Source organism: Lagopus muta, chromosome 5 (genome assembly GCF_023343835.1).
Source record: "Lagopus muta isolate bLagMut1 chromosome 5, bLagMut1 primary, whole genome shotgun sequence".
NCBI classification, from domain to species: Eukaryota; Metazoa; Chordata; class Aves; order Galliformes; family Phasianidae; genus Lagopus; species Lagopus muta.
In genome coordinates, this window is record NC_064437.1 from 8696880 (window position 1) to 8723694 (window position 26815).

General features: G+C 43.0%; 1 protein-coding gene across 11 annotated transcripts in view; it reads right to left on the reverse strand.

The window, feature by feature from the left end:
* MAST2 (microtubule associated serine/threonine kinase 2) overlaps nt 1-26815 on the reverse strand; it is a 163788-nt gene that overhangs the window by 73097 nt on the left and 63876 nt on the right. For 5 of the 11 annotated variants that reach the window (XM_048946857.1, XM_048946856.1, XM_048946855.1 and 2 more), the window contains 2 exons: nt 21112-21143; nt 12024-12230 (listed from right to left, as the gene is read on the reverse strand). In XM_048946857.1, coding sequence (XP_048802814.1) covers nt 12024-12230; nt 21112-21143 — 239 coding nt within the window. Of the gene's footprint in view, nt 1-12023; nt 12231-14910; nt 15743-21111; nt 21144-25310; nt 25493-26815 lie in introns of those variants that run through there. The other 6 variants (XM_048946858.1, XM_048946861.1, XM_048946859.1 and 3 more) reach the window with 4 other exon arrangements.

Consider the following 26815-nt stretch of genomic DNA (forward strand, 5'->3'; position numbering starts at 1 on the left):
CTGCCCCTATCTATTGCTGATCAGAAAGCAGCAGCACAATAATTTATGGATCATAGAATCATTAAGGTGGGAAAAGACCTCTAAGATCACATAACCCAACCTCAGCCCACCCCCCCATGCCCACTGACCAAGTCCCTCAGAGCCACATCCCTACGTGTCTCAAACACCCGTGACCCCACCACTCCCTGGGCAGCCCATGCAAGTGCATCACCACTCCAAGAAATAACATATACCACTCAGGTCTAGAAACCAAAGACAGCATCACGGCATTACACTCAGGGCACCACATGACCTTCCAACTCCAACAAACTTGTTTTCCAAAAGGTTTACAAATAGTCAGATTCACACCATCAGCTGAAATGTGAATTGAAATTTCCAAGCAGTAACGAAGACAAAAAGCTCTTTATTAACCAACAAAGTAGACCTGACAGCAAAAAGAAATTCCAGAACGCTTACAGACAGCAAATAACCTAAAACCAGCTAAATCCCCCTAAATTCATATTCATTACATCTTTTTCTCCAAAAAGTGACTGGAAAAACAGCAACTGGAGACATACCACACAACATTTTTACATTCCCTACAGAAAAGGCATATAAAGGAGAAGCCATTTTAGGAGAATATTCCCTGTGAACACCAATGGCAGCATCAATCAGCTGAAACTCTGCTCCACTCTCAGTGTTCAGGGGGCACCCAGGGCCCCCAGCTGGGCAGGGGAAGCAGCAACAGTGATGCTATCTGCATGGTTCTGCAGAGCCCACGAATTGCAACAAACACTTTGCAAATTACATAGCATGGTTTGCAAAGAGCAGGAATTTCTTTAACACTTCTCTTCCCTGCTTTTCACAACGTGTGTTCCACGTACCAATAAAAAACCTCACCTTGCAAATTGGCATCAGCGAAGTGTGCATTTTGGGACAGTTCCCAAGTGGTTCATACAGAGAGGGTCAGAACAGACTGAAAAATACAGGTAAGCAGTGATGAGTGCTATGAGATGCAGCATTCTTACTAGAATAGCAGAACACACTGAAACTATCAAAAATATGCCCTATCCTAAAGTATTACAGTGTCAACATTTGAACAATGCACTCTAGTAATAAAAAAGTTAAAAGTGTAAGCATTTGCTAATAATAAATGAAATCCTTTCAAGTAACTATACTCTTGTCTCTGTATGATAAGCAAAACATTTTGCAGAAGTCTAGAGACTTCTCACTGGTTCAAAATCACAGCCTTCTGCATGCCAACAAAAATACCACAACCACAAACATGTTACCAGATGAGCTTTCTACTTCATTAAACTCATAAATGAGATAATATGTCTCTGTGAATTCCCAAACATGAGCTATTCCCAGCCTGAAGAAACAGCCTTCCTTATGGAACACTCCCACTTGCCGTTCAGGGTGTTTATTTTCCATTCATCTCCTTCACCCAATTCACGCCCAAATTATCCTCAGGAAAGACCAGAGGTTCAGCAGCTCCTGCAATGTAGGAGAGCTTCCCTGCTGATCACATCTGTCACATCCAGGGCCCTCCTGACATGGAATCCATTGGATATCACACATCAAAGACTTCCCCAGTTTCTCACCTTTCTCATTACCTGGGTAGGACACAAATTAAGCCTGATATTACGTGGGATTACAATTAGGCAAACAGTCCATGTGAAACCCATTGCTCCCCAGGCTTCTTTCATAGCAGCCACACTTCTGACTTACAGATCTTAAGTTCACATAGAATAAGACCATCTTAAATAACAACTGTCCTTGTAAAAGTAAGCTGAACTTACCAAGGAGATCATTGATGTCATGTTAAAAAGAGAATCACAGAAGTCAAACCTCTTGTAACTGGACAGATTTTAGGTGAACCATTCATCAGGCAATGGTTCCCACAGCATTTTTTCGCTGAATTTTTGAAGTATTTCAAATGGAATGAAACTTGAAGTACCCAAAATTTCAGGTGGAAGTAACTTGAGTCATGCAATAAAGGAAAACGGTGTAACAGAAACCAGCTGCAACACTACTTGGGAAAACCTACCTAATTATTCAATCACTTGAACAGTTACATTGTATTGAGTGTCACAAAAACAAGTGGTAATCTCACAGTTGACATTTTTGAATAGCTGTATACCTCAAATGCACAAATTAGGCACTAGAAATATCTAAAAACTAAAACTGTTTTACTAGCAAAAGCTGGATTGTTTGGAGGCATCAAAAACAAAAGATACACTGTTCAACTTCATTTGAATCTTCAAATGGCATATTTAGCAAGAGAAGAAAAGCACTGCAACTAATATTAATTAACAGAAATAAAACTGATGAAGATCTGAAGAGATCGCCGCTGTATATTGCTGTGGTGTTGCCAAAACCTTGCAATATGTAACAACTCCAGTTTTGAGTTTGAACTTTGAACTTCAGTGTGAAGAAAGGAAAGAAGTTCTTCCTTATATACCTCTAAAATATAAAAATCTGGGGAAAAAAAAAAAAAAAAAATCAGAGCACAGTTCCTTTAAAAAGAAAAAAAAAGAAATACATGGAAGACGTGTGCTGATCTATTTGGAGCATCATTATTATTTGAACAGCGACCTACTGAGTGCCGAGCAGGCTGCCATCTCGAGCCATGTAAGCAGCAGTCGGGCAGAGGACACGAAGTCGGATCAATCTTTAGGGCCCACGTCTCTATTGTTACTTGCTAGCTCACACAAGCTCCTCTTTCTTCATTTTTTGGCAGAAATCAGCCGAGCTCCATGCACCCCAACTACAACCAATACAGAACCAAAGACCTGCGCCCAGATTTCAAGCCCCAGCTCCATACAGGAGGACTCCAAAGGACCTGCGCTGCTCAAAATTAAACCAACCAGGTTTCCTGGGCTGAAAAATAACCAAACTGCTCTCTGGTGTGCATTTCCCATGCAGATAACAGCCTCCATTAGTTTAGATACTGATTCAAAGGATCAGAAACGTTTGCTGAGCTGCGGCAGAATTAGCTATAAGGCACTGTATGCCCATATACCAGAATAAAAGCTGCCAGCTTCTCATGTAACTTTAATCTGGCGCTGTTACTGAACTAACTGGGGTTGTCATCATAGCAATAGCCTGAAATGCTAGCTAATGCATTTCAGTGTCCCAGCACAGCAGCAGCCCTGTTAAAGCACCGTTAAAGATTGATAACAAAGACTTTTCACCAAAACACAAACTTAATTGTGCCCCAAATTCTACAAATGTTTATTCAGATTCTCTCTTTGGATTCCTATTAACAAAAATACCACTTTCTAATTTGCTAGAATTCCTTACTCCAGTCACAAACTGCATTAGCAAGATATTGGCTATTGCAATAAAACATTCATTTAATGCGATTTCCAGCTCAGCAAATTGATGAGTGGGCTCAAATGCCATGGAAAGGTCAATTAGTCTCTTTAAATGCGTTACTAGAACTAGCATTCTTTTCCTAGGCTGTTTTCTTCATGTGTGATTCAAATGTCAGTTATCTTATTTAATCAAATGCACCCTCAACATGCAATTCAAATGCCATAAGAAACGAGGAGCCACTTGGAAAATAACAATACCGAGCATTGGTTTTGAAAACTTCACTTCATTTTTAGACAGAAACCTCCTCTTGTTTTATCCAAAATGTTCTTGAAGACACCTGGTGACCACTGAGCACCTCAGTTCTGTTCTGACCTCCAAACCCTCTTGCAAAGATTTTCCCCCCTCTCTGCCAGCGAAAACTCAGTCAGAAGAAAACACAAATTGATCTTCCTGTTGCCACCGTGGCATTTTATCATCCTAATCATGAATAATTTATCATGATGCGCTTAAAAGATGTGCTTAAAACATTTATTTCTAACCTGTAAGACTCTGTTACTGAATTAACTGTGCAACCATATTTGCAAACAGGAATCACAGAATCATTAAGGTTGGAAAAGACCTCTAAGATGATCAAGCCTAACCAAACCCATCACGCTGTACCCTGGCATCTTCATGTCAGCCCCTCCACTAAGCAGCTCAGCACCAACATCTCTGCCTGTTCTCTGCAGAGCTCCTCCAGCACTGATTCCCTGCCCAATGGGGTCTTGTATATCTGTCCTTGACAGATGCTGCCATAAACCATTCCAAAAAGACCTCAGCAGAGCAGATTTGTAAAGCAGGTGTTTGCTATCCTCTACTTTATGGGGAAACTACAGTACAGAATTGAAAGGACAAATTAAGAGAAAATGCAGCAACAAAGGTACTTTGTGCTGTGTAGGGATGGAGGGGTGAAGAACTTACCAGTGGTTGGTTAGAACCAGAGACAACACAACCTGGGTAAGTGAAAGAAGCAAATGGTAAGGATGGGGAAACAACATAGCTATATAAGTGAGTGAATCAGACAGATTTTGTTACTCAAGACCACAGCCATCAGCTTCCAATACCAAATAGGGCTCCCATCACTCACACAAGAGCCCAACGTGTAACACTCATCCCCCGCAGCACCATATCAAATCCCAGAATCATTAAGGTTGGAAAAGACCACTAAGATCATCCAGTCCAACCACCAAAGCATCACCCACAAGCCATGCCCACAAAGGACAAAGACCAACACAGCACGGCTGGCAGCCAGCCTGAAGGAGAGCTGCTCCTTTGGACCGCACATCACACAGAGGCAAATCAAGCCTGAACTCCCAACGCAGTGCTACCACCTGATTTGTTTCTGGGTACAGATCCACCTATCTGTTGTTCAGTGCCAGCACTTCCACCCTGCAGCTCATTTCCTTGCTGCTTGTTTAACACACTGAGGCTCAAAGGGTAAGGATACTGTAAAGCCCTCGTATTTACCATGGCTTTTCTGAAACAAAAGGCTTATTTTGTAGGATGTTGGCTAGGAAGAGTTATTCTGGGAGCAAGAGGAATGCTAATGCAGCGAACAGACTAAGAGGATGAATTTTACATTTTCAAGCATAAATTCTTAATGAAGTTAGAGCATGGGATAAGAATAGACCTTACAAAATAAGCCATGGTGCAGATGATACATGAGAAATCAAAACCATGCGAGGGAACATCATGAGTACTGGTATAGGAAAAAAAGAAAGGATAAAAAGTTCACCCAGTTCTAAGGCAGAACTGCATCCTAATTTGGCCATGAATTTTTAACAGAAATCGGTCCCTATTTTAGTTATTCCTTTGGAATAATATCTATCTTCACAGCAAAAGCTTAGCTTTAATCTGAAAGTCTGGGAAAGCAGTGATAACATATCATCTACCAGCAGGCAAACAAACTACTCGAGGTCGCGAGCCTCTGAGAAATGCACAATGTGCAAGGCAGATGAACACAAGAACAAGCATGGAACACTGATTTCTGTATAATTACAGATCAATACATCTCTATAAGCTGGTTTACAGTAACTCTGGGGAATCCACAAAGGTGATATATTAGTAAAGCGACATTTCTTAAAATTTACACGATATTTAGAACCTCATTTGATACATATTTATTTATATAGGTATGTAAAAACAAAAGTAAATAGGGCCATACATGTCAGAAGTTTGAAACACTGAGACAGATTTAATAACTTGCAATAAATTTGTCCAGGGTTAATTCCTCGCTTGGAAATGAAGTGCAGAACAGACAGATATGGAACTCAAGGACTTCTGCAGCCTCCAATGAAAACCTCCTTTCAAAATACTGCAAACAGTATTTAAAATTTTGCAATTCTAGATTTTATTGTACTGTATTGTAGCACATTACAAAATGGCATAAACAAATGATACAATTAGTAAAAATACAACACAAGTATATAAGAGCACTGCTCAGACACTTTTAAAACAAATACAGCCCCCCTCCCTTCACCAACCAACCTTTAAAATATCTCAGATCTAAGGAAAAAAGAAAATATAGCTAAAGAAGTATCTCCATCTCACATTTCCTTACTTGTTCCCTGGGCTCTGACCAGCAAAGCAAGCACTGTGCAGACCTGGTAGACAAAAAAAACAAACACCTTCTGGACTTTTGATACAAACATGGGCTTCTGTGCTACCCATAAAAATGAAACTAGAAATAAACCCAAGTAATATTTTCAGCTCTCCAAATACTGTTACACAACCACTGATCACACCCGTAAAGGAGCACCACCTGCTTGCCCACAGAAGGCACTTTCCGCAGAGCAAACATGACTTGCGAAACGACAAAGCGAAGTCCTTCCAGCAGCGGTCACTTACAGCAGCAGTACGCACACAGTGGACGGCGGCGTCCTGCGGCTGCCCTTACTCCTAAGCAGGAGGGAGAAGTTGCAGAAGCGACAGGTCCCGGTGCTGCGCTCCATGGCGGTGCCAGGAGGCTGCGCACGGACCCAGGCTGCAGGCTGGGACACGTCCCCAGGGCAGCTCCTCCATGCCAAGGGTGCAGCTGCAACCAACTCCATTTTGTCCAAACTAATCGAGAGTTCCCTGCGAGTGAAATGCTGACACTTGTGACTTAAAGGAATGCTTCCACTAAACGTTTGCGGTGATTCATGTGGAAGATTGGGTGGTTTTCTAAAAGAACCCAAGTACTGCTTCCATAACTTCTTTCCCTTCCTTTTTTTAAAATGCAAACAAATCCCTGTTCCAACCCAGAGAGGTGGCACTGCTCCGATGCCCTCCTGACCACAGGTCGGTGACATCCCTGCCCTAGGGACGAGGCTCCAAAGCAAGGCGAGGGCAGGGTATGAAGGAACACGAAGCACATGGAGCTTTTTCACCACTGCAAAGATTATGGTTCGAAGATTTTATTTTAGGACATTAATAATTCATACTGACAGTGTAATGTAAACTAGGCTAGAAGATTGCACTCTCAAGTACCACACCAGGGATTGAATGACAGAAGAATAAACACTGGCCAAAGCAGCAAAATTTTAGGAGATATGGGGAGATGGGACTGCAGGAGAATCTGGCAGACAACGATAAACATATTTTAGATGAAAAAAAAAACACCAACAGGAGAAAAGAGAGACTGAAAAAAGAATACAGAATCACAGACTCATTAAGGTTGGAACAGACTTTCAAGATCACCCAGTCCAACCCCACTCCACCATGCCTGCTGACCACATTCCTCAGTGCCACATCTCCATGGTTCTGGAGCACCTCCAGGTGACCCTACCACCTCCCTGGGCAGCTGTGTCACTGCATCAACTGCTCCTTCTGAGAAGAAATCCTGCGCAAACGCAAGCAGCTGTGTCATGCAATCACTGCTCCTGCCTGATTCAGGTCTGTTATATTGGCACTGGGTGCTGGGGATTAGTACTTCTCTGTTAGCACTGTGAGCCTGTTTGCACACTCAAAGGTTTCCAAGACAAAGCCAGAAGTAGTGCCTGGTCACCTCATAGCACAGTCACAAACAACAGGTACGAATCACTCAGCTTATCAGTGAAATTCACTCTAGCTCGCCAAGGCAGAGGGACGTGCTCCCCTCCCAGAGCTTCTGGCCTCACAGACCTGCAGCTGGTGCTTCCTCAGTGGTTGCAGAAGGCAGCCTGCAGCAAGGAATTCACACCTCCTGCTCCGAGCCTGGGCTTTAACGCTTCCACTGCTGCAGCCCCAGGGGGGACATGGGGACTTCAGCATTTACAGTGCCTCTGCTTGAAAAAATTATGCAGCCCAACATGGAAAAAACTGCATAATGCTGCCCCTGAGGATGGTAAGGTCAGGTGAGCACCTCCTGATTGGACACCCACAACACAACCCCCAGGGTGCAAGAGGAGAGAGCAACCGTGTGTGGTTAAATGACAGGGCAGAAAACCCACGGGTTTCACTGGGGCGCTCACAGCCTGTATCTCAGACCCTACAGCTTTACCAAGTTGCTGATGCTGTTACCAACATCACCGTGCAGCGTGTGACAACCTGCCGGAATCACCAGTTTCCCAGTTCAGCTCTCGGCTGCACACTGGTGTAAGCCAACAAGGCTACGGAGCTACTGGCAAGGTACATGAACTCCTTCAATACAAGGCACAAGACTCCCCATTGTTGCCATCTCCTGCTTGTAGTCTCAGTCTCCATCTGCTACTTCCAAGAATAACAATTGGTACAAAAGAAAATACATTTTAAAAGTTTATTTATTAAAAATAAACGAACTCTGGGAAACTCATTCATTAAAAGTGAGGTGTGCATTACAGTCCAGCTGCAAAAAGATGATAAACTCAGAATTCACCATTTCATATAAGGCATCATGACACAGCCAGAGTTGTTCCATTACTTGTTACTGAGTTCTCATCTACACCGCTTCCTTACGCTGCTATGCAGTAAATGCTGACCCGTTATTTAGCACAGTTAGGAAAACAGAACCTGCACAAATCAAGCACTAATCCAGGAAGGTGTAACCTATTGCCAAACCAGAACAATTCCCAAATGTCATTGCAGCTGAACACAGCCCTTTTCATTAATGCTCAGACATTTGTCAAATAGGATACTAACTAAAACAAACTTACTAAGAAGCTGTATCAGTGACTTTAAACTAAGATGAAGTTTAAGTAGAGAAAGGAAACTTATCATCAATTCTTGACGCACCTTGAGGTATTTCAAAACAAAAACATGAAGAATCTCATCAAATTTGAATTCTGAAATGTTTTTCACCTTACCTAGAAAAACAGAACTTCTGTTTGCAGGTGCTGCCCTGTTGTTGTAAAGCGCATGCACTCCTCAAACCAACAGCTTCCTGTGACTGTTGTAGAAATTCTGTTTTTCTAAGAAACTCTGTGACAATGAAATTACAGCGATGGGGGTCTTTAGTTACTCAACCCTCACCAAGAGGCACAGAGACATTTTAAAGAAAAGAGACATCCAGTCCCAAGGAGTCTCAGCAAGGTGGGTGCAGCTGAGCTGAGGGCTCGCTGTGCTACATGCGACCCTCAGACCCGGCTGTGCCCTCAGCCCTGTGACAGCCTACACAAGAAAGGCTTTACATCAAGGGAGGCTCAGAAATGAAGTGTTCTGGAGCAAAGTTAGGTTTCCTGTTTTGCTTCATGTGTTACAGCAAGGATATGAGATGGTGACCACATCTTGCATAGGCTACAAACAAAAATCTTTAAAACTATTCCTCAGAGTTATAAAAAATCAATAGCTATTATCAATAAACTTCAGAAAGGCTAAAATGCCTCAACAAAACATAATAAGGCTAAAATGTCTCAATGAAAAGAAGAGCAATCTCAACTATGTAGCTCTGTAAGAACATGTCCCACAGTTGGCATGAGCTCACGAAGGCAACATAGCCCAAGAAAGTGTCCCTGGAGTAATACAGTGGAATCCACCTCTTTCCTTGATAAAGGATAATGAAATTCCCACTGAGATTCCACCTCACCTGCAGAGCCAAGTAGCAGAACCAGGGCACCACAGCCCAACGAGGCCCTTTCTGGAAGTACTGAAAGTAACTTCTCTCTTGCTGAGGAATTTACAGGGTGCAGTGCTCCTCAGAACAGAGGGAAGCGCGTGCTGCTTTAGTCTCAAGGCTCCTCACCTCCAAGAACAATTAAATTCACTGCATCTTGAAAGCAACTCAGTATCAAGAACTGCAGTAAATCCACCTTTAGATTGAACTAAAGGGCTACTGTGAGTGCACAAAGACTCACCAACTCATAAAGAAGACAAGCTGAGAAACACGGCTAACTAGACTTCCTGGCTACCCCTAAATGAGCACAAGGCAGAATGCAAACACGAGGCCCACAGTTTCAGTTCAGTTTTGGACACCATTCCCTTTTCTTCCTAAAGACACATGATCTGAATTCCAACCCACGACTGCCTCAACAATAGCAGTCTTACTTCATCTACCATCTATTTATTTGTATTGTAATCATGCCACTTTCACATCCTTTACTCTTTAAAAGCTTTACATTATTTTCAGTTGTCCAAAGGCTATGCGTATCAAGTACTTCTGTTCTCAGCTCAATTGATTCTTCCTGAAGCCAGGAAGCCACTTCCATGCTAACTGACATGCTAAATGAACTAACAATTGTTCATTTGTCCACGTAGAAACACCAAAGGTGCCACACAAAGAGGGGAAAACTATACGGCTACTTGCAAATGCAGTATGATGGTAAAAAATAAGAACATTTAACATGAAGCCATACACCTTTCAGTTACATTTTCCACTAGTTCCCAGTATTATTTGCACAGAGATGGAAATGAGCCACTGCCTGGCTAACCTGGGGGTGTTAAGCTGTGCAGATCAATGACAGCAATAACTTGCCAGGATGAACCTTTGCTCCAAGCAAGCAGCAATGGCTATCACAGGCACTGTAACCAAGTAAACAGAACTACAACAAACAAAGGCAGGATAAAGCTGGATCAAGAGCTGCACAGGTGAAAGCAACAAGGACAAAAATAAAAAGTTATTATAGAAGACCTAAGCTCTTACACAGAGCCATGTCTCTGTGAATCATCAACCACTCATCATTTAAAGAGCAGATGGCTGGAAGGTCCCCATATGTGAAAAATATTACCAACAAGAAGAGACCATAGTAACAGTGAAATATAACTTGATACTGTGATTTTTCTATGAATTATTCTTAATGATAACATTGATCCATGCCAGAAGCCTGAAGAGTAGAGCACTTGGAGGAAAAAGAGCAGTAAGCACCAAAAAGGCTTTAGGAATCAATAAATAATCATTATATATCCTCACAGAAGGAGCAGTTCTCAACCTATTTTAATAATCTAATTTAATTACTTATTACCAGACTGTTAATTAGCCTCAATTCTAAACAGCTTTCAGCCACCTTTAAGCACCCTTACGAAGGAACTGCCAACAGCTTTTATGTAACAAGAATTCATTCCCAATCATATTGGTGACAAAGACATTAAAACAATAAGAGAACTCTTCCATCACTGCTTCCAGAACAGCATGGAGAGCTGCTCCCATTCTGTAACAGCAGCAGGGTGGGCAGCCACCTCTCCTCATGGCAGTGCACAACGAGCCAAGAACAGACATGAACAACGTCTCCATCCTTTGCTGACAGCCCCACTTTCACCCAACAGATGCAATATACATTTCTCTCCATTAGAGGGACAGATACTTAAAATAGCTGAACTTCACATTTTCTTGTTACTCCTCCCAGAGCCAGCCAGCAGGAGCATTCTCCCTCTGAAATAACAGGCTAGGTTTAGAGGCTATTGCATTACCACCTGATGAGCAGCTGAAATTTGACCAGCTACCTCCACAGCGCAGTATGTGAGCTTCAAAACCAGCTCTCTGCTGGCTCAAGTTTTAAGCAGGTACCACTTAGCTCCAATTTCATAATTGCACACACAAAGATCTCTAGATCATGTTAGCCTTTGTCTGGGGCAATCCCACTAGGTATCATTAGTAAGGGAGCCAGAGGTTTCTACTGGGGTCTTGCACGTCCTGTAACAGCACAGTATAGAGCAAGAGCTAATCCCGAATGTGAAACACGTCAGCCAAGCTCCCAAGCACCTCAATATAAACTGAATTGTTTTGGCTTTTTTTTTTTCCCCCCAGTTTACAAACTCCTTACCCATATTTAAGTTTACTGACACAGCAGGATTCATTTCACTCATTATCCTCTTCAGACATTGTACTGCAGATAGACCTCAGAGTGCTGACTTCTCATAGAAGCTAACAAGGATTTACAGTGAACAGAACAGAGTGCAGTAGGTTAGCACAGACCCACGTCTCCAGGCAGGGCTTCTTAAGGGCCACACTCCAGGCTGCTGCATTTTGAGGTTGCTTTTCTTGACATCAGTGATACCTGTGGGGGTTCCTCTGCTGTTTCACACAAGCTGAAGAGGCACATGTAAGGCAGCAAAAGGTACACTCAGGAAATTGCGTGCACACTCAGGCAGACAGGGCTCCATTCATTTTATCTTCCGGCCTTAAACTACAAATTAATTAAAAAATGTGTAGAAATGCAACGTAAACCTATACACTACAAGGCTGAAAGCAAATTACACATCACCAGGCTCTGCCCTTCTGTTAGGTTTTATTTTCTCAAACAAAAAAGCTGTTAAGTTCATAAGTGGTTACAGCAACACCAAACGGTTAGAAATTCCTAGTTGATACCTCTCCTTACCTCCACTGAAATGGATGGCTGTAGCATGGGCTAGACGGATTGCTCTGGGCTTGAGAGTTCAGGTAAAATACAAGAGGAGAAGTGACAAGTGCACAGTCAGCACTAAATGGGAATTTAAGGTGCTGCAGACCTGGAGCAGATGTAGGAGAGAACGTGTGCTGATGAACATCACTTCCTCGGCAGTGGGAGTACAAAGGAGAGGAGATTCTGACAAGGTGCCACGGTAGAAAAGAAAATAAATCAGGGTCAATACCACATCTTCTGTTTATCACATCAATAAAAAGGAAGAGAAAAAATAAGACTTTCAAAACACATGTTCTATCTTCTATCTATCAGTATAATAAACTCAGTGGTCAAAGTCAGCCAATTGTCATCCAAACCAAAATGTACTTGTCAGTCAATACATAGTATCTAATCCATATTATTTTTCCACTTCGAAAATCTTCTGATCTGGAATTACCCAAATCCTGTTTTTGAGTGATTCCCAGGTTTTCTGGATCACACACTGCTGTCCGTTCTGTTAATGTCAAATTTTAGCTGGGAAAAAATCAACCAAGATGGCAATGGCACCAGTGACAGACACGGGCCATTTGCAGCACAGCCTTTGTAGGCTGCAATCTGGGAGCCGTGGTTCTACAGCACAGCTATGGCAACGATAGAAACAGTCAACAGTGAAAACATGAATTACACAAACCATTACCTTGAGGACGTTTAGCACTGACAATGTTTTAAAACAGCTAGTTAAGCCTGAGAGCAGCACTGCAAAATGAGTTTGTTCTAACTGAGCACTGGAGAAACTGAGGCACAGAGAGGTTACGTGACTCGTTCACAGCACAGCCACAGCAGCATTAGGATTGCAGCTAAGAAGGCCGATCCCCAGCTCTGTGCCCAGTTCTGCAAACTGTACTGCAAACTGAACTATTACACCGTGCCCAGAGTTAGCAGCCAACAAGTATTCCTGTAAGCAGAGAGCACAGAACGTTTCACTAAGTAGCTGCTTTTCAGGAAGCTGCAAACAGACTTCTGCATCAACATGAAAAAGCTTTAAGACCTACTTTATTGAACTACACACGATGAGATGTCCTTCACTGGAAATAAAGGAAAAGTTACCTTACAAATAATGATATTATAAAGAAATCCTGGTTAACCAAAAAAAGTATTGTGAAATACACTTAAATGATGAGAGCCTTCTGCCCAGATTCCCATAAAGTGACAAGATAACATGTTTTGAACTTTCAGTTATCTGAAAAAAGGCAACAATATACTGCACTTGTTCCTGTGTTGAATCCTTACACGGTGAACATATCGGCTGTAAGTTCGGGACAGGATGGCTGTCACCTGGTGTCAGGGCAGTGTGGAATGGCCGCTCAGCTGGACCCCTCATGGGGGTAACTGACAATAATGAAACTAAGTGCTTTAGTCTGGGAAATTTATACAACTTGCTACCTTACTTCTAACCTGTTTTCTTTCATAAGCAGCGATACAACCACTCTTAACTCTTCAGTGTAGGGAATCCAAATGGAACCTTCAGTTTAACCCAAAAATAAATCATCACTGGTTGGAATATGTGGGGGGTTTTTTTGCACATAACTGTGTGTAACTACACACAATCAAGTAAAGTTACAAAAGAACTGTTATTAAACATTTAATATCTAAACAGTGGAATTCAGTGTTACGATTCACCTGTGCTCATTACTAGAAAAATGCAAGTTCTCTACTACCTCCTCCTCAAAACCATGCAATCCCTCCTGCACAAGGGAGCACAGCACACAGAGTACCAGCCACAGCTGCTCTCTGCTATCACTGTACGTTTGGCCTTTTCCTTTTTAAAATGTGGGCAGTGCTGGGCAGCGCTCAGTGTGCTCCAGCGTTAGAACAAACCGGTGCTGCCATATGGTTACAACTATCACTGAGGGATGAAGGAAGTTTCTATTTGCTGTCCTTAGACATAACGCCTAGCAAGAAGGAAATCTGGGACGTGCTCCAGCTTTTGTTGGGTATTCAGACATTCTCCATGAGAAGTCCTGGAGCCGAGCACGTTTGCTGTGAATGTTCAGTGCTTTTAACTCCCTACTGAATCCGAATAGTTGTTATCAGTCAGCAACCTTTAGGTACAGGCAAACTTCCCCAGGAGCAATCTCTGCTTAAACAGCTGGTGGGCTCTGCAGGCTGCAGACTGAGGTTAAGCCGCCTCCTGCCCGCTCCTCCCATCCCTGGGCAGCTCCATTAGCCCTGCTGCTTACACACACAGCACTAAATAGATGACTTCCTTCCCATAACCCATGGGAATAATAACGTCGCTATCAATAAACTGCCATTCTCACCAGTAGATTTCAAAGTGCTTGTAAAGTATTGAAAAGCATTCATTTTAATTTGCAGAAATAGCACATGACAATGTCAATTTTTTTTTTTTAATAATAATTATTTTTTTTCCCTTCAAATTTAGAAGTTTTCATATGTCGCCTTAGTTTAAGAAGACAACAAAGGTAGCAAAAATTTCTCTAGATTAGAGCCCTGTGACAGCTTTCTTTGAAATACTTATTAGGTTTGGAAGAGCAATCTAATTAGAAAGAGAGTTCCGAACATTTGGCTGCACTACATTAATCAACACCAGGTGCAAAACTTAAACACAGTGCACAATGTACATAAACACTTAAATACTGCTCTTTTTTCTGGCTATACTTTGTGGTACATGGTATACAGAAATAAAATGCTCAAAGTGAATAAAATTCTCAAAGTGAAATTTTGCATACAGCGAAATAAGCAAGATGGATAAATTTTAGCAACAAAAAGCAACGTTTCTTAGCACAGAATACCCTGCCTTATCTTCTTCACCATCTCCACTTGAAATGTTTAAGTGCAACTCATTTCTCACAGCAGCCCTTACTGGATCCGCAGCGACGGGGCTCCCAGCCTCTGCTTCCTCCGCTTCATCGCGGTGCTCTGTGGTTCTGCCCCCAACCAGAGGCTTCAAGGAGAAGAGCGCAGGGCACAAGCGCTCAGTGCGATCCTGAGTGCTGCGTGTGCCCCAGTGCCACAGAGACCTCAGGAGTTCAGTAGCAGTCCAGATTAGTCACATGGCTCACATCCAACATGTAATTATTAAAAAAAAATCTTCTGTGAATCGACCGATCCAGAGAAAGGCAACAAAGCCCACTGGTTTACGACAGGAAGGCACAGGAGAGTCAGACACACGCCGACCTGAGCTGCTGGGCTGACAGCAGCAAGCCCAATTTGGTGCTCAGCAAATCACCAAACTTCTCCTGGACTGCATGGGGCAGCTCTCCCCAAATCACATGGCAGGCACGACGTGAAGGCACACTCCAAAGGGTGTTGGCACAAATCCCACATGCCAGCTTGCAGACTCACACCGCGATAGGAACAGAGTCCCCACGTGCACCCACAGCCTTTGCAGAGTCATCCGCGGTGCAAAGAGCAGCTGTTCTCTGCTGGCGAGCAAACATATGAACCTGTCCCATCAGAATCAACCCCCTTCAGCACGTGCACGACTCTGTACTCAAACAGTCCCTGTGCGGCTCTGTTCAGCTGCAGCTCCCGTGGCTGCCAGCACTGACCCAGGAGCAGCAGGGCACAGGGATGTATGTCCTTCAGCAGGGCACAGTGCTCCCCTGCACCGCGCACGCCGGCACTCTGTGTGCAGATGGTGGCTGCTATCAGCTCTACAGCAGTGTCATGTACTGCGGAAAGCTTCAACTACTCCTAAAAAGCGTCCTCTGTAAGAAGTCAGCTTTCCAAATAAAATTTCCAAATATGTATCTTTGGTAGATTTTAAAGCATTATGCCAATTTTCTTGAAACCCATATTTAGGCATAGGAAGCTGCTGCTGTCACAAGCTGTCATCAATCACAGCAGATTCCCAATTACAGCCCTTATCTGCAGGCAGTGGCAGGCACAGATCGAGCCCCTGCAGTCCAGTCCGATCAGGAACACAGACCACTAGCCCGGGGTGTCTGGAGTGCATCCCTTCTTGGGGGGGGGCTCTGCTTCTTTGATGAGAACAAAGCTCCAAAACCACTCTTAAAGGTACAAAAGGTACGAGCAGCAGCATCCCACAGAACCCCGCAGGAAGGACTCAGCAGATCCCTCCCCCAGGGCCAGCGCCACGGACAGCTGAGAGCTCTGGGTTATTTTTGCAGCCCGTGCCCCATGCAGAAGGATGGAGCAGGCAGTGCATGCCACCTCCCCAGCTACAAAAATATCACAGCAGGAAGCGCTCAGGAAGGCACCATCCCTTATGGTGCTTCCAGACCCAAGCCAGGGCACAAACACAGCAGAACTTCTCACCCCTTCCCAGAACTGCTCCTTTCTCCTTTGGCTTCTCTGCATTGAGGCCCAGCACAGACCCCCAGCAGAAACACCCACCCTCCGAGATGGGCAGCAACCAAATGTCCTCCACTCCTCTGTAGATAAAGCACTTGGGCCGAACAGGATAAAGACATCAGGCAGCACTAAAGCTCACGTTTTTTATTCCTGCCATCAAATTTGTTATTTCCAAGGTATAAGCATTACAGTTTAAAAAGAACAGAAGTAGAGGCCAATATAAACTGGCATCCGGCACATCCTCCCAAGAGATGCCTTGGTGTGTTTAAGTGTTATTTTGTCAAGAAGCCAGGGATAAGGTAAACTGTTGTTTAATGAAATACCCTGTGAAGCTCCTAGGGCTGCAGAGGTTCATAGCTTTGAGTAGGGGGAATATTCCCTTTAAAATACATTGAAAGGCATAAAGTCCACAGTAAGAGCCTGGCACGTGTCTTTATCATACATGGTTACCTTGCTCACCATATTTCATACAGACAGACATACAACTTCACGGTTCATACCATCTCCTGTCAGCACCTACCACCATCAAAACAGCAGTTGGTAATATCTGAATTATTCAAATCTTTTACTGTTGTCCCACCCCTCCTCCCTCCCCATATCTAACTGCAATTAATCTCACACAACAAGGCCAGCATTTCTGAAATCTTTACAGACATCAAAATATGCTATTTTGGGGTGGAAAAAAAAACCGTTTTTACTGAATATACTCTGGATAATCATTATTTTTAATGTTTCTTATGTCTCCAGGCTCATTCTCCCCCAGACATGCACTATAAAGGTACATTTGGTACAGATGTCTGACAGCAGGGAAGAATTAGTACCAAAATTTGCATCTGAAATTAAAAGCTGGTGTTGCAAATTTAGTTTGCAGAGGAAATTACTCTTTTCAAATTTAGATACAATTTGGAAAAATGGTATTTTCTTTCTAATAAAACATTACCTTTAGACACTGCAAAGATTACAGCAATCCAAGCTGGTCAACTGCCCAAGAAAACATGGGGAGTTCAAACAAACTCACAAAGTTCATAAAAAACCTGAACATGTCAATAAAGTTTGTGTTATGAACAACTGCGTTCATCAATACTGAGACAGCAAACAGGAAACTGGTTGGTTGGTCCCAATGCACCTCCAGCCAGATCCAGTGACCGCTGGGCAGCCAAGGCAGCAATGTAAGCAACAGTGAACCCCCACAGCCACCACCCAGCACTGTGTCACACACACGGACACGAGCCTCTGTCCTTCCAGGCCTGGAGCATCCCTGGTGCACTGCAGATGCAGGTGCACATCCAGAGCACCTGGCAGCTGAAGGCAGCAGTACAAAAACAATCTCTAGCACTGAAAGGAGAGAACAGGGTAACGGCCCGCTTCCACCAATAAAAAGATGAAAGTTTGGGTCTATCACTCGGCATTTGCTGTTTGATATTAAAGAAAATATTCATGAATGGTAATTATTTTTGTGAACAAAATACGAGAACAACATATCCAATACATTTATATGCATAATTTATTCAAGGAAAACTTTGAACTCTGATTATTGAGCCACACTAGAGACAGAATGCCACTACCCTTTCCTCCACTAATACTTGTGTTATTCAACCTCTTTACAACATACAACTCAGCTGAGTGAGATTTCTTTGAGTGTACTGAACTGAACCCTCCATAGGAGCACACAGACTTCAACCACAATGACAACAAAATGGTATCTCATTAATTGAGCCATTTATCTTAATGATGCCCTGCACACAACTCCCCCACCTGTTTCAGGTGCCTACTTACTCTCTGTTTAAGATTAGACTGCCAGACCTCCAAGGGCAAAGCCATTACGGTGAGCTTGTGTTCCCTTCTACTGACGTAGAAGAGCAGATAACAGACTTCCCACGCTCCATTCCACCACTCCTTTAGTTCAACTTCTGTACAAGACCTTCTTTAGGCAGCAAAATTGCTCATGCTCTCAGTACTGAGACACATAACTCCACTTCTTTTCCTCAGCACAAGGAAGGGAAGCAACAGTTGTTCATGCCTACAATCAGTTCCTGCATAAAAATAGAGTCAATAATGCAGACAAAGGCAAATATGAAGCAACGAGTCAGATAAAGACTAAGTTAGAAGTGTTGTCAGAGAGGGCTCTCCCTTCTCCATTCAACAATGACAAGTAATCTCTCTATTTCAGTCTAAAACCTTTCTAACTTAACAGTCAACCAACACAATGACCTAGCAAGCACAAACTGGAGCGCAGAAGGCTCTGTCTGAACACGAGGAAGCACTTCTCTGCACAGGCTGCCCAGAGAGGTTGTTGAATCTCCATCTTGGGAGACCTCCAGAAGCCATCTGGCCATGGGCCTGGGCACACTGCTGTAGGTACTGCTGCTGGAGCAGGGGTTGGGCCATGTGATCCCGGAGATGCCTTCTCACCTCAGCCATTCTGTGAATAATCAAGTCTTCCTTTTACCTCTGGCTTGCTGGCAAATAATGACTAGCTGCCATGATGCTGTTGTTTTACAGCAGTTAATGCACCCCAGCCTCCTGACCAGCAGAGAAAATGCTGAGTGGCTATATATTTCTGTATAACACAGTTGACCCTGAACTGTGACAAAGGCTGGAGTCTGTACAGAAAATGGATGCACCTCCTGAGGATTCCTGGCTCCGAGCCAGAGGCTTCATCCATCTGTCAATTCCTGCTTCCCTCCTGCCAGCAAACAAAAGTCAGTGAACGACAGCCAGTGACTCAGGGCCTCACTACATCCATAACCACCCCTACTCCTCAGCCACAGTACAGTGCCTTTGCAGAATGCATTTCTTTCTGCGTATTGTGTTCGCTGGTAAGTTGATGCAGGTGGAAGAAAAGCCTCCAGAAGAACTGAGATATCTACTGCCTACAGCATATATCTCAGTGCACATTCTTAGGGCATTCCTTTTGACAGAATAAGTAAATTTATAAATGTAACATATATACTATACATATACATACACATTATTATTATTGCTGTTCTTGATAAAAACTTCTCTAATTCCTGATTTAAAGACTAACAGTGGATTATTATTTTTTTTAATTTTACATCAAATAAGCACTCTGATATTGGGATATTCAAATCAGATGCCTCAGCTCCATAGTACCTTCTTCAGTGATCCCATATGCTTATCAGTATGGCATCAACATAAACATACATAAGCCATAATGCACCACTGAGTTCTTAAGCACTTACACTTCTCAAGGAAAGAAAAGTCATTTGGTAGAACTGACAACAGAATCTGTAATTCCAGAAAATACAAGTAATCAACTACGTAACAAATGCAACTAATTGAACACATTTCAATTCCTCCCAGGCTTTAGTCTCACCAGTAGCTGCGAGTTTTTGCTTTAAATTTATTACCTGGGTTGTCTTGACATAAATTGCTATGATGGCAGAAAACTAACATCAAGTAATAAAAACTGAAGGTGTTAAATCAGCGTAGAAATAAAACAGTCATTGTTTAGTCATAATCAAATACAACATTACACACTTGAAGGATTTCATTTCTATCTCAAGTATTCCAAATGGAAATGTATGAATAGTTCTGTGCCATGCCCATCACCGTACTTGAAGGAAGGGAAAATCTCTGGCATCCTCAATTGCAAACTCACATTTTTTGCTACAAAAATAATGTTGTGTTAAACAAACAAACACAAACCCTACTGGTAATTCTCTGTTCCACCAAATGTTCAAAGAATCTTCACTATCTCCAACTTATCAGCACCACCATTCCTACACATCCAACAAATGTAGTGAAGTTTGCCTTCAAGGAATGCTGGCAAAAAAATACAAATACTAACAGTTTCACATTCTTATTTTCATGACTCATTGAGCAGTTGACTGCTGTCATGTGAACTAAATAAAAAGTTTTGATCATATCCCATTTAAAAAAAGCCTTTTGTTTCACTGCATTGCTCAGGACTGAATCAGTAGCACCACGCAGCATTTTCTCCTCTTATACAAAGGAGAGAGCTTGCATTAAATGGTTCAAAGTTATTTCTCAGTAAACCCCGAGGAAGAAAGGTTATGTGCTTTTGTGAGCTTCACGTCTGTGGCATGGGAAGCCATTTCAAATCACAGCGCAACAGCAGCTAGTTCACATGCTTTCCCTTTCATACAATGCAATCAACAGTGCCATCTCTTGCACAGTAAATCTGTAAGCATAGCAGAAGCTTAATTCTCTTACTGTAACTGTTAATTCACTACGATTTTTTAACACAATACTAGAAGTCTGTTACTTGTTTAAACTTCATTTTAGAAGCCTGCTTATCCCAACATCTGCTGCTTGGTTGGAATATCTCTGTGACACAGAATGCTCTGCATGCACCTGACTGCACAGCCCAGGATCTGTGCACAGAGATTTCTGCCAGCACAGACTGAAGAGCAGTCATCAGAGCAGTCCAAAGCACATCAATAACCAGAGATGGCAGCCGAATTGTTCTGGGGATGTCACAGCAAGTAACACTCAACACCGCCGCTCCTTCCATGGCAGGATCAGCTGCAGCTGACCATTAGCAGTAAGCCTATGCTACTGCTAACTATCCTACTACACGTAAGGAAATGAATAGAAATTTAACCTCAGAGAAATGCAAGCTGGCTGCTTCCAAGTGCCCGACAGATTCTTGAAAACACCGACAGAGAAAACAGGACATCTGCCTATTTATATGGCTTCCACAACTGAATGCTATACACGTTCAAATCAAACCACATCATGAATAAAGAACAGTTCTACTTACAAGCTTCCTCTTCGGGGGAGGCTGAGCTCCTTCTGGAAAACAAACAGAATTAAAAAGCAGAGTTAATTTCACTTGTTTCTGTATTCCTCCCTTATTTCTCAGCAGCAGCAGAGCAGCCTCTAAGGGCTGGGGCCGCCAGGTGGCAGCAGCCAGCCGAGCTCAGGGGAGAGCTGCAGCTGCTGGAGCTAACAAGTGAAAGCACAAATACATTTATTATTTTCAAGTATGAATTCTCTAAAGTTTGGAATTTCATTACTGTTTCACAGCACTGAGCAGATTTCATGTACGAATTCTCGCAGACCTGACAGCTCCCAGCATCGAGGAATAAATTCCTGCCATCAGGCAAACTTGTCAAGATCTAATCAAAACATTTCAAGTGTAAGATAATAAATCGTGAGCATCTATAACAGGTTGTATGTTTTATATTCTGGAAAGGTATTTCGTCTGCTCTCATTTATTTGGAAGAATTAAAAGCTTCCAACTGTGAAGTCTGCATATCAATGAGTGCTCTTTGCCAATGCAAGTAGGTAAGTAGGTAGGGTGTAATTATCATATACCTCGCACTGTTCCACGTTTGTGTGCAATGTATATGCATATATACATACACACATACACTGGCACAGGCTGCCCAGAGAAGCGGTGGATGCCCCATCCCTGGAGACACCCAGGGTCAAGTTGGACTGGGCTCCAAGCACCTGATGGAGCTGTGGGTGTCCCAGTTCATTGCAGGGGAGTTGGACTGGATGAGACTCAAGGCTCCCTGCCAACCCAAATGATTCTATGATTGTATGTGTAATGCATCTCTTGCACCACGCAAGCGATCTATGTACAACCAATTAACCCATGGTACAGCAGACCCAACAGAACAAAGGTGCCTCCTCCACCTAAATGATGATCTACTTCTCCCAAAACAACCCATCCCAGAATTGGCCCACACAGACATATGAAGCACTGACATGTCATGGCACTGGCTGGAAAAGGAAAGCAGTGGTCCTTAGATCTCTTCATCTATCTTCTCTTTTTTGAGATTGTGAGGCTCACACGTTGCTTTGCTCCAGGCACGAGGGCAGTAGAATAGCTCTAACACTTCCTGTCATTGAGATTCTGCCATAAACTACTGCAGGAATCATGATCCAGCAATAGCAGCAGCCAAACCTCTTCCTTTCCTCTGCTGGACACTTGTTTTACTCACATGATGAAAGCCTTAATGCTTCCTACACTATTAGCTATTTCAGGATCAAACACACCCAAGGTTAAAAGAAGGATTTGAGCATTGTTCATGAAATCATCTTTCGAAATCTGTCATCAACTGAGTTTCCAAATAAAGAAGGAAACATACAAGCAGATAACATCTCAATGCAGCTGAACTGCTGCCCTGTCCATGCAGTGATCCTTTTCAGCCCTGACAAGCATCGCGTGGCTGTGGGATCAATAGGCTTCCAGTTAACCCAGCAGTGCTATGGCCACTGGAGATAGCAGCGAGCAGCAGAACCAGGAGCTCTGCCTCTTTGGCGTCACCTAAAGAAGTTCCATCTCAGAGAAAAAGGCAACACGCAATGGCTGCGGATGGAAGCAAGGAGGGAGCAGGCAGCAGGCAGAACTGATGCCCATCTCAGGACACTCCCATTGAAAGCTGCAGAGCCCCAAGGGACACGGTGCCAGCAAACACCTGAGTGGGGATGTGATCACAGGGCAGACGCTCAGCTGGAGTTCATGCTGGCTTAGGAGTTGTGTGCGCAGTGGGACCCATTAAGAGCGGGTCCTACAAATGATAGGATAATTTCAAACACGCAGCAGCACTACAAAAATGCTGATTAAATGACTGTGAAACATAACTGAGAAGTACAACAGCATTTCACAAATACCCTCTGAAAGTGAAAACTGCTCAGAATCAGTTTTATTGTGGAGATTAAATGTTTCAGATACTAAAAGATGAGGGAGGTGTGATTTGACTGGCGCCCACCCACTCCACAGCTGAGCATGCCATTACACATCCACCCAGCCTTTCAAAATAAATCACATTTAAAGAGCTAGCATAACTCCTAGAAGAGTGTTCAGCTGCAACTGCTTGGTCTGAAGCACTATTTACAGGGTGCAGCTGTAACCCTTCATGCAGAAGTGCTATTTTCGCATTGACCACCTTTCCAACGAGGACAAGCTGTGGATGCTCGGGATTTCGGATGGCCTCACCCAAAGGCACATCTGTCATCCCAGCACTTCTGCTGCCCCTACCTGCAGACACCTCCATCATCCTACAGCCATCCTCCCTGCTATCTGCTCTGTAGGGTAACAGCAAACCTCACACAGAGGCTTACATCTTATATTTGGTTTACACTAAACGTTGCATACTTTAAGTGACTGCTGCACATTATTCACCAGGAAATTCTGGAAGTGGAAACAATGAACCTCTTTCACAGATCCTACGTCAGAAAAAAATAAGAAGCAAATTAAACCCTGCACAACCCCACACAAATGGCAGCAACAGACTGCTCTGAAAGTTAATCTTTTGTATCAGATCCATGTTTCAAGGCACAGTTATTAAACATGCAGCCTGTGCTCCACATGACAAAAGCGGCAGCAGGTTTGCAGACAAGAAGCGAAAAATGAATTTGGGGAAAGAACTCCAGCACCATAGCACTTATCAAAGCTGGTTCTGAGCCCTTTCTTCAAAGCAGTACCTTAAATTTGTTTCCCTCTATCTTATCATCTCAAATAATGCAGATATAAAATCATGCTCTAATAACACACTACAGTTCTGATCTCACAACACAACAGATCCTCACCAGCCCCATCATTATTCATGAAGTCAAAACAGAAAACATTATATATGGTCATTATAATTTTTGGTTTCTATAGTACATGGTTTTCTACGTACATACTGAAAACATATTCTATAGTGACCCCTCGTACACAAAAATTGCCATAAAACATAATTGTTTCACAGAACAGAAAGAGTGCTATCTTCTGTATGCACATATGCACGCTAAATGGAATGGAAATAAAGTCTATTTGTTCACTGACCTACGCGACAACCCACATCCTTTAAACTGATACGTGATGTTCTAGAAGTGTGGAGAGAACAGGAGCCCATCGCTCACAATTGTCACTTGATCTCAACCCCGTAATTTGCCCTTCAATGTGGAGCTGCACATATGGCACAGACCCACAGGCAAAGTTGGATGCTGCAGCCGCACTGATGGCAGTTTAAATGCAGCCCTTTCAGACTGAAGGGAGAACCATGGCTGCCTTCAGGATGCCTCACACCTTTGCCAGAGCAGCCAGTGTGATTCCTGAGGTTGCCTGTGACCTCGGCTTCCTGCATGGCAGCTCTCTATCATACCAGTTGGGACAATGGACAAATATTTTTACAGCTATACCAGTAAATACATTCCAGTTAATAAGTTAATATTTCACAGATGATGAAACTCCACTGGCGCTCATTGACCTAGTACCGTGCACTCGTGTTTTAATTTTTTTCCTTTGCTGACTACGTTTGCCTTAGGGTATCCACCGACCAGCAGGGGATTAATTAAATCTCTTTCTATACATAACCATTTGCATTACAGAAATGATATAACGAGGGTTAGAATCTCCAGTTCTGATGGAAAATACAACCTGGCCAGGCAAGGACAAACTGTAATCCATCCATCAGATTAACAGAAAAGAATTTTTCATGGTGATTAAGAAAAAAAACACACCACACTAAGCTCCTCTTTTTCTATCAGAATCTATCAAGAAAAATAATTTCCTTCTTCTCACCATATCATTGTAAATGGTTATTAAAACAATACTTCTCAATTTCTCTCTCAGGTGATGATTACATCTGAAATTGTTTGCCAAACTCATCAGCAAAGAATTTTAAACAGCAACACAAACCATTTATTAGCTGTACTGAATGCCAGATTAGCCTATGGAATATACTGCAGATGCTGTTTTATATCATATACTGTCTTTTTAGAAATTAAATTCAGAATCATATGGTTACATCATCTGCTTAACTACAGTGACGCTTAAAATTCAGAAAACAAATACCCAAATCTTTCTGCTGTCATTCAAAGCACAGGGAGGACACCGAGCTTCACTCCCAGACCTTACTGAGCCCTGTACCGAATTTATACCTGCAATCAGTCGCACGCATCCTGAACTGCCAAACCCAGAGGTGCTCCTGTTCCCCAAAGCACCCTCCTCAGCACTCTCACCTTCGTGGCTGCGGGTGTCAGGTCCTTCAGGACCACATGCATGGCACTACGATGGTCTGCAGTACACCTGTTCAGCTGGTGCTATCCTAAATAACCCTACACACCCAAAGCAAACAAAACACATTCTTTGGATTAGTTCCCTGCCTCAGCAGAAGTTGTCTGCCTGTAGAAACATCATTTGCAAAGTGCACTAACGCATAAAAGCAACGGTGGGGAAAAAAGAAAAAAAAAAAGACAGCTGTTGGGCTGACAGATGACCCCATTTCTCTAAATAAACAGTTTATATCAGTCCTGAAACCAGTGGGTCAAGAATCAGCCAATGATGCATTTAATGTTTCTAGCATCCTCTGGCCTTTTTGTACTCTTCTGCAAAAAAAAAAAAAAGCCTTGGGTTTATTTCAAATAATGGCAAAGAAGAAAATAAAGCCAAAAGCCCTTTCAACTTTAAACAAAATTCTCAATCACAGCCAATTATTTCCTTGTCCCCCCCGAGCCCTTCTGCCTGAGCAACACAAAGTTCCCCCTTTGTAGCAAAGTGAAGGATCTGGGCCACATCTGCACATTAACCTCTCAACAATATATGGCTCTGCAAGTTGCCCACTAACCTTTTGTACCACTTAACCTCTGGGCCAGTCATAGGACTAAGGCTACTGGTGACTTGACCTAAAGTAATTACAGAATACATCTCAAAACCAATGAGAATTTCCACTTTTCACATAATATTCTGAGTAGGCTCCACTTCCATAAATGTGCATATCATATAGATAGCTAGACTTTAAAAGTATATATATGCATGTTCCTATGTGTACGTACAGACAGATAAATATTGTTTTCTTTTTAATATAAGCTGGAGTCAGATCTCCATGTTCTGAATACCACATCACATTTTGAAGCCCACAGTACAACACGATGCAGCACACCATGGGCCCAACCAAACCCATCCATGTCAACAGATGCAACTGAAGTCACACATCATAGCTTGAGCAGACAGATGACAACACGAACAGCGTATGCAAACCACATTTCCAAGTGGGTGAGCAGAGAGCTGCCCGAGCCCAGGCCCACAGCAGCTGCAGCTGAGCTGTGGGTCTGCATGGGCGCTCGCAGCCAAGGCTCACTAACAGCATGGTGAATGACTTGCAATTCTCCAAGTCTCATTTCCTCCGCAGCATTCATTCCTATCTCTTATTCGGCACTGAGAGCCCAGGGTCAGTCTAATTCCATGCTATCGGTAAAGCAGCAGTCTTTCATTCACGGTAAAGAAAATAGCTACCTTCATATTTGATCCCAGGCTTTTCAACTGAGGTTAAACAGTGAATGGTTTCTGAAAATTAAAGCCAACCCCTGAGAACCCCAGTCACATTAAGAAGAGCAGGTACAGTAACTCAGCTGTTCAATCCTGGATGTCAGCAAACTAATTTGCCATCAGCTTGATTGTCTTCCCCAAGGCTAAAAAAAAAAAAAAAGAGCAATTGTATAGCAGCAGCTCTCTTCAGATACATTTG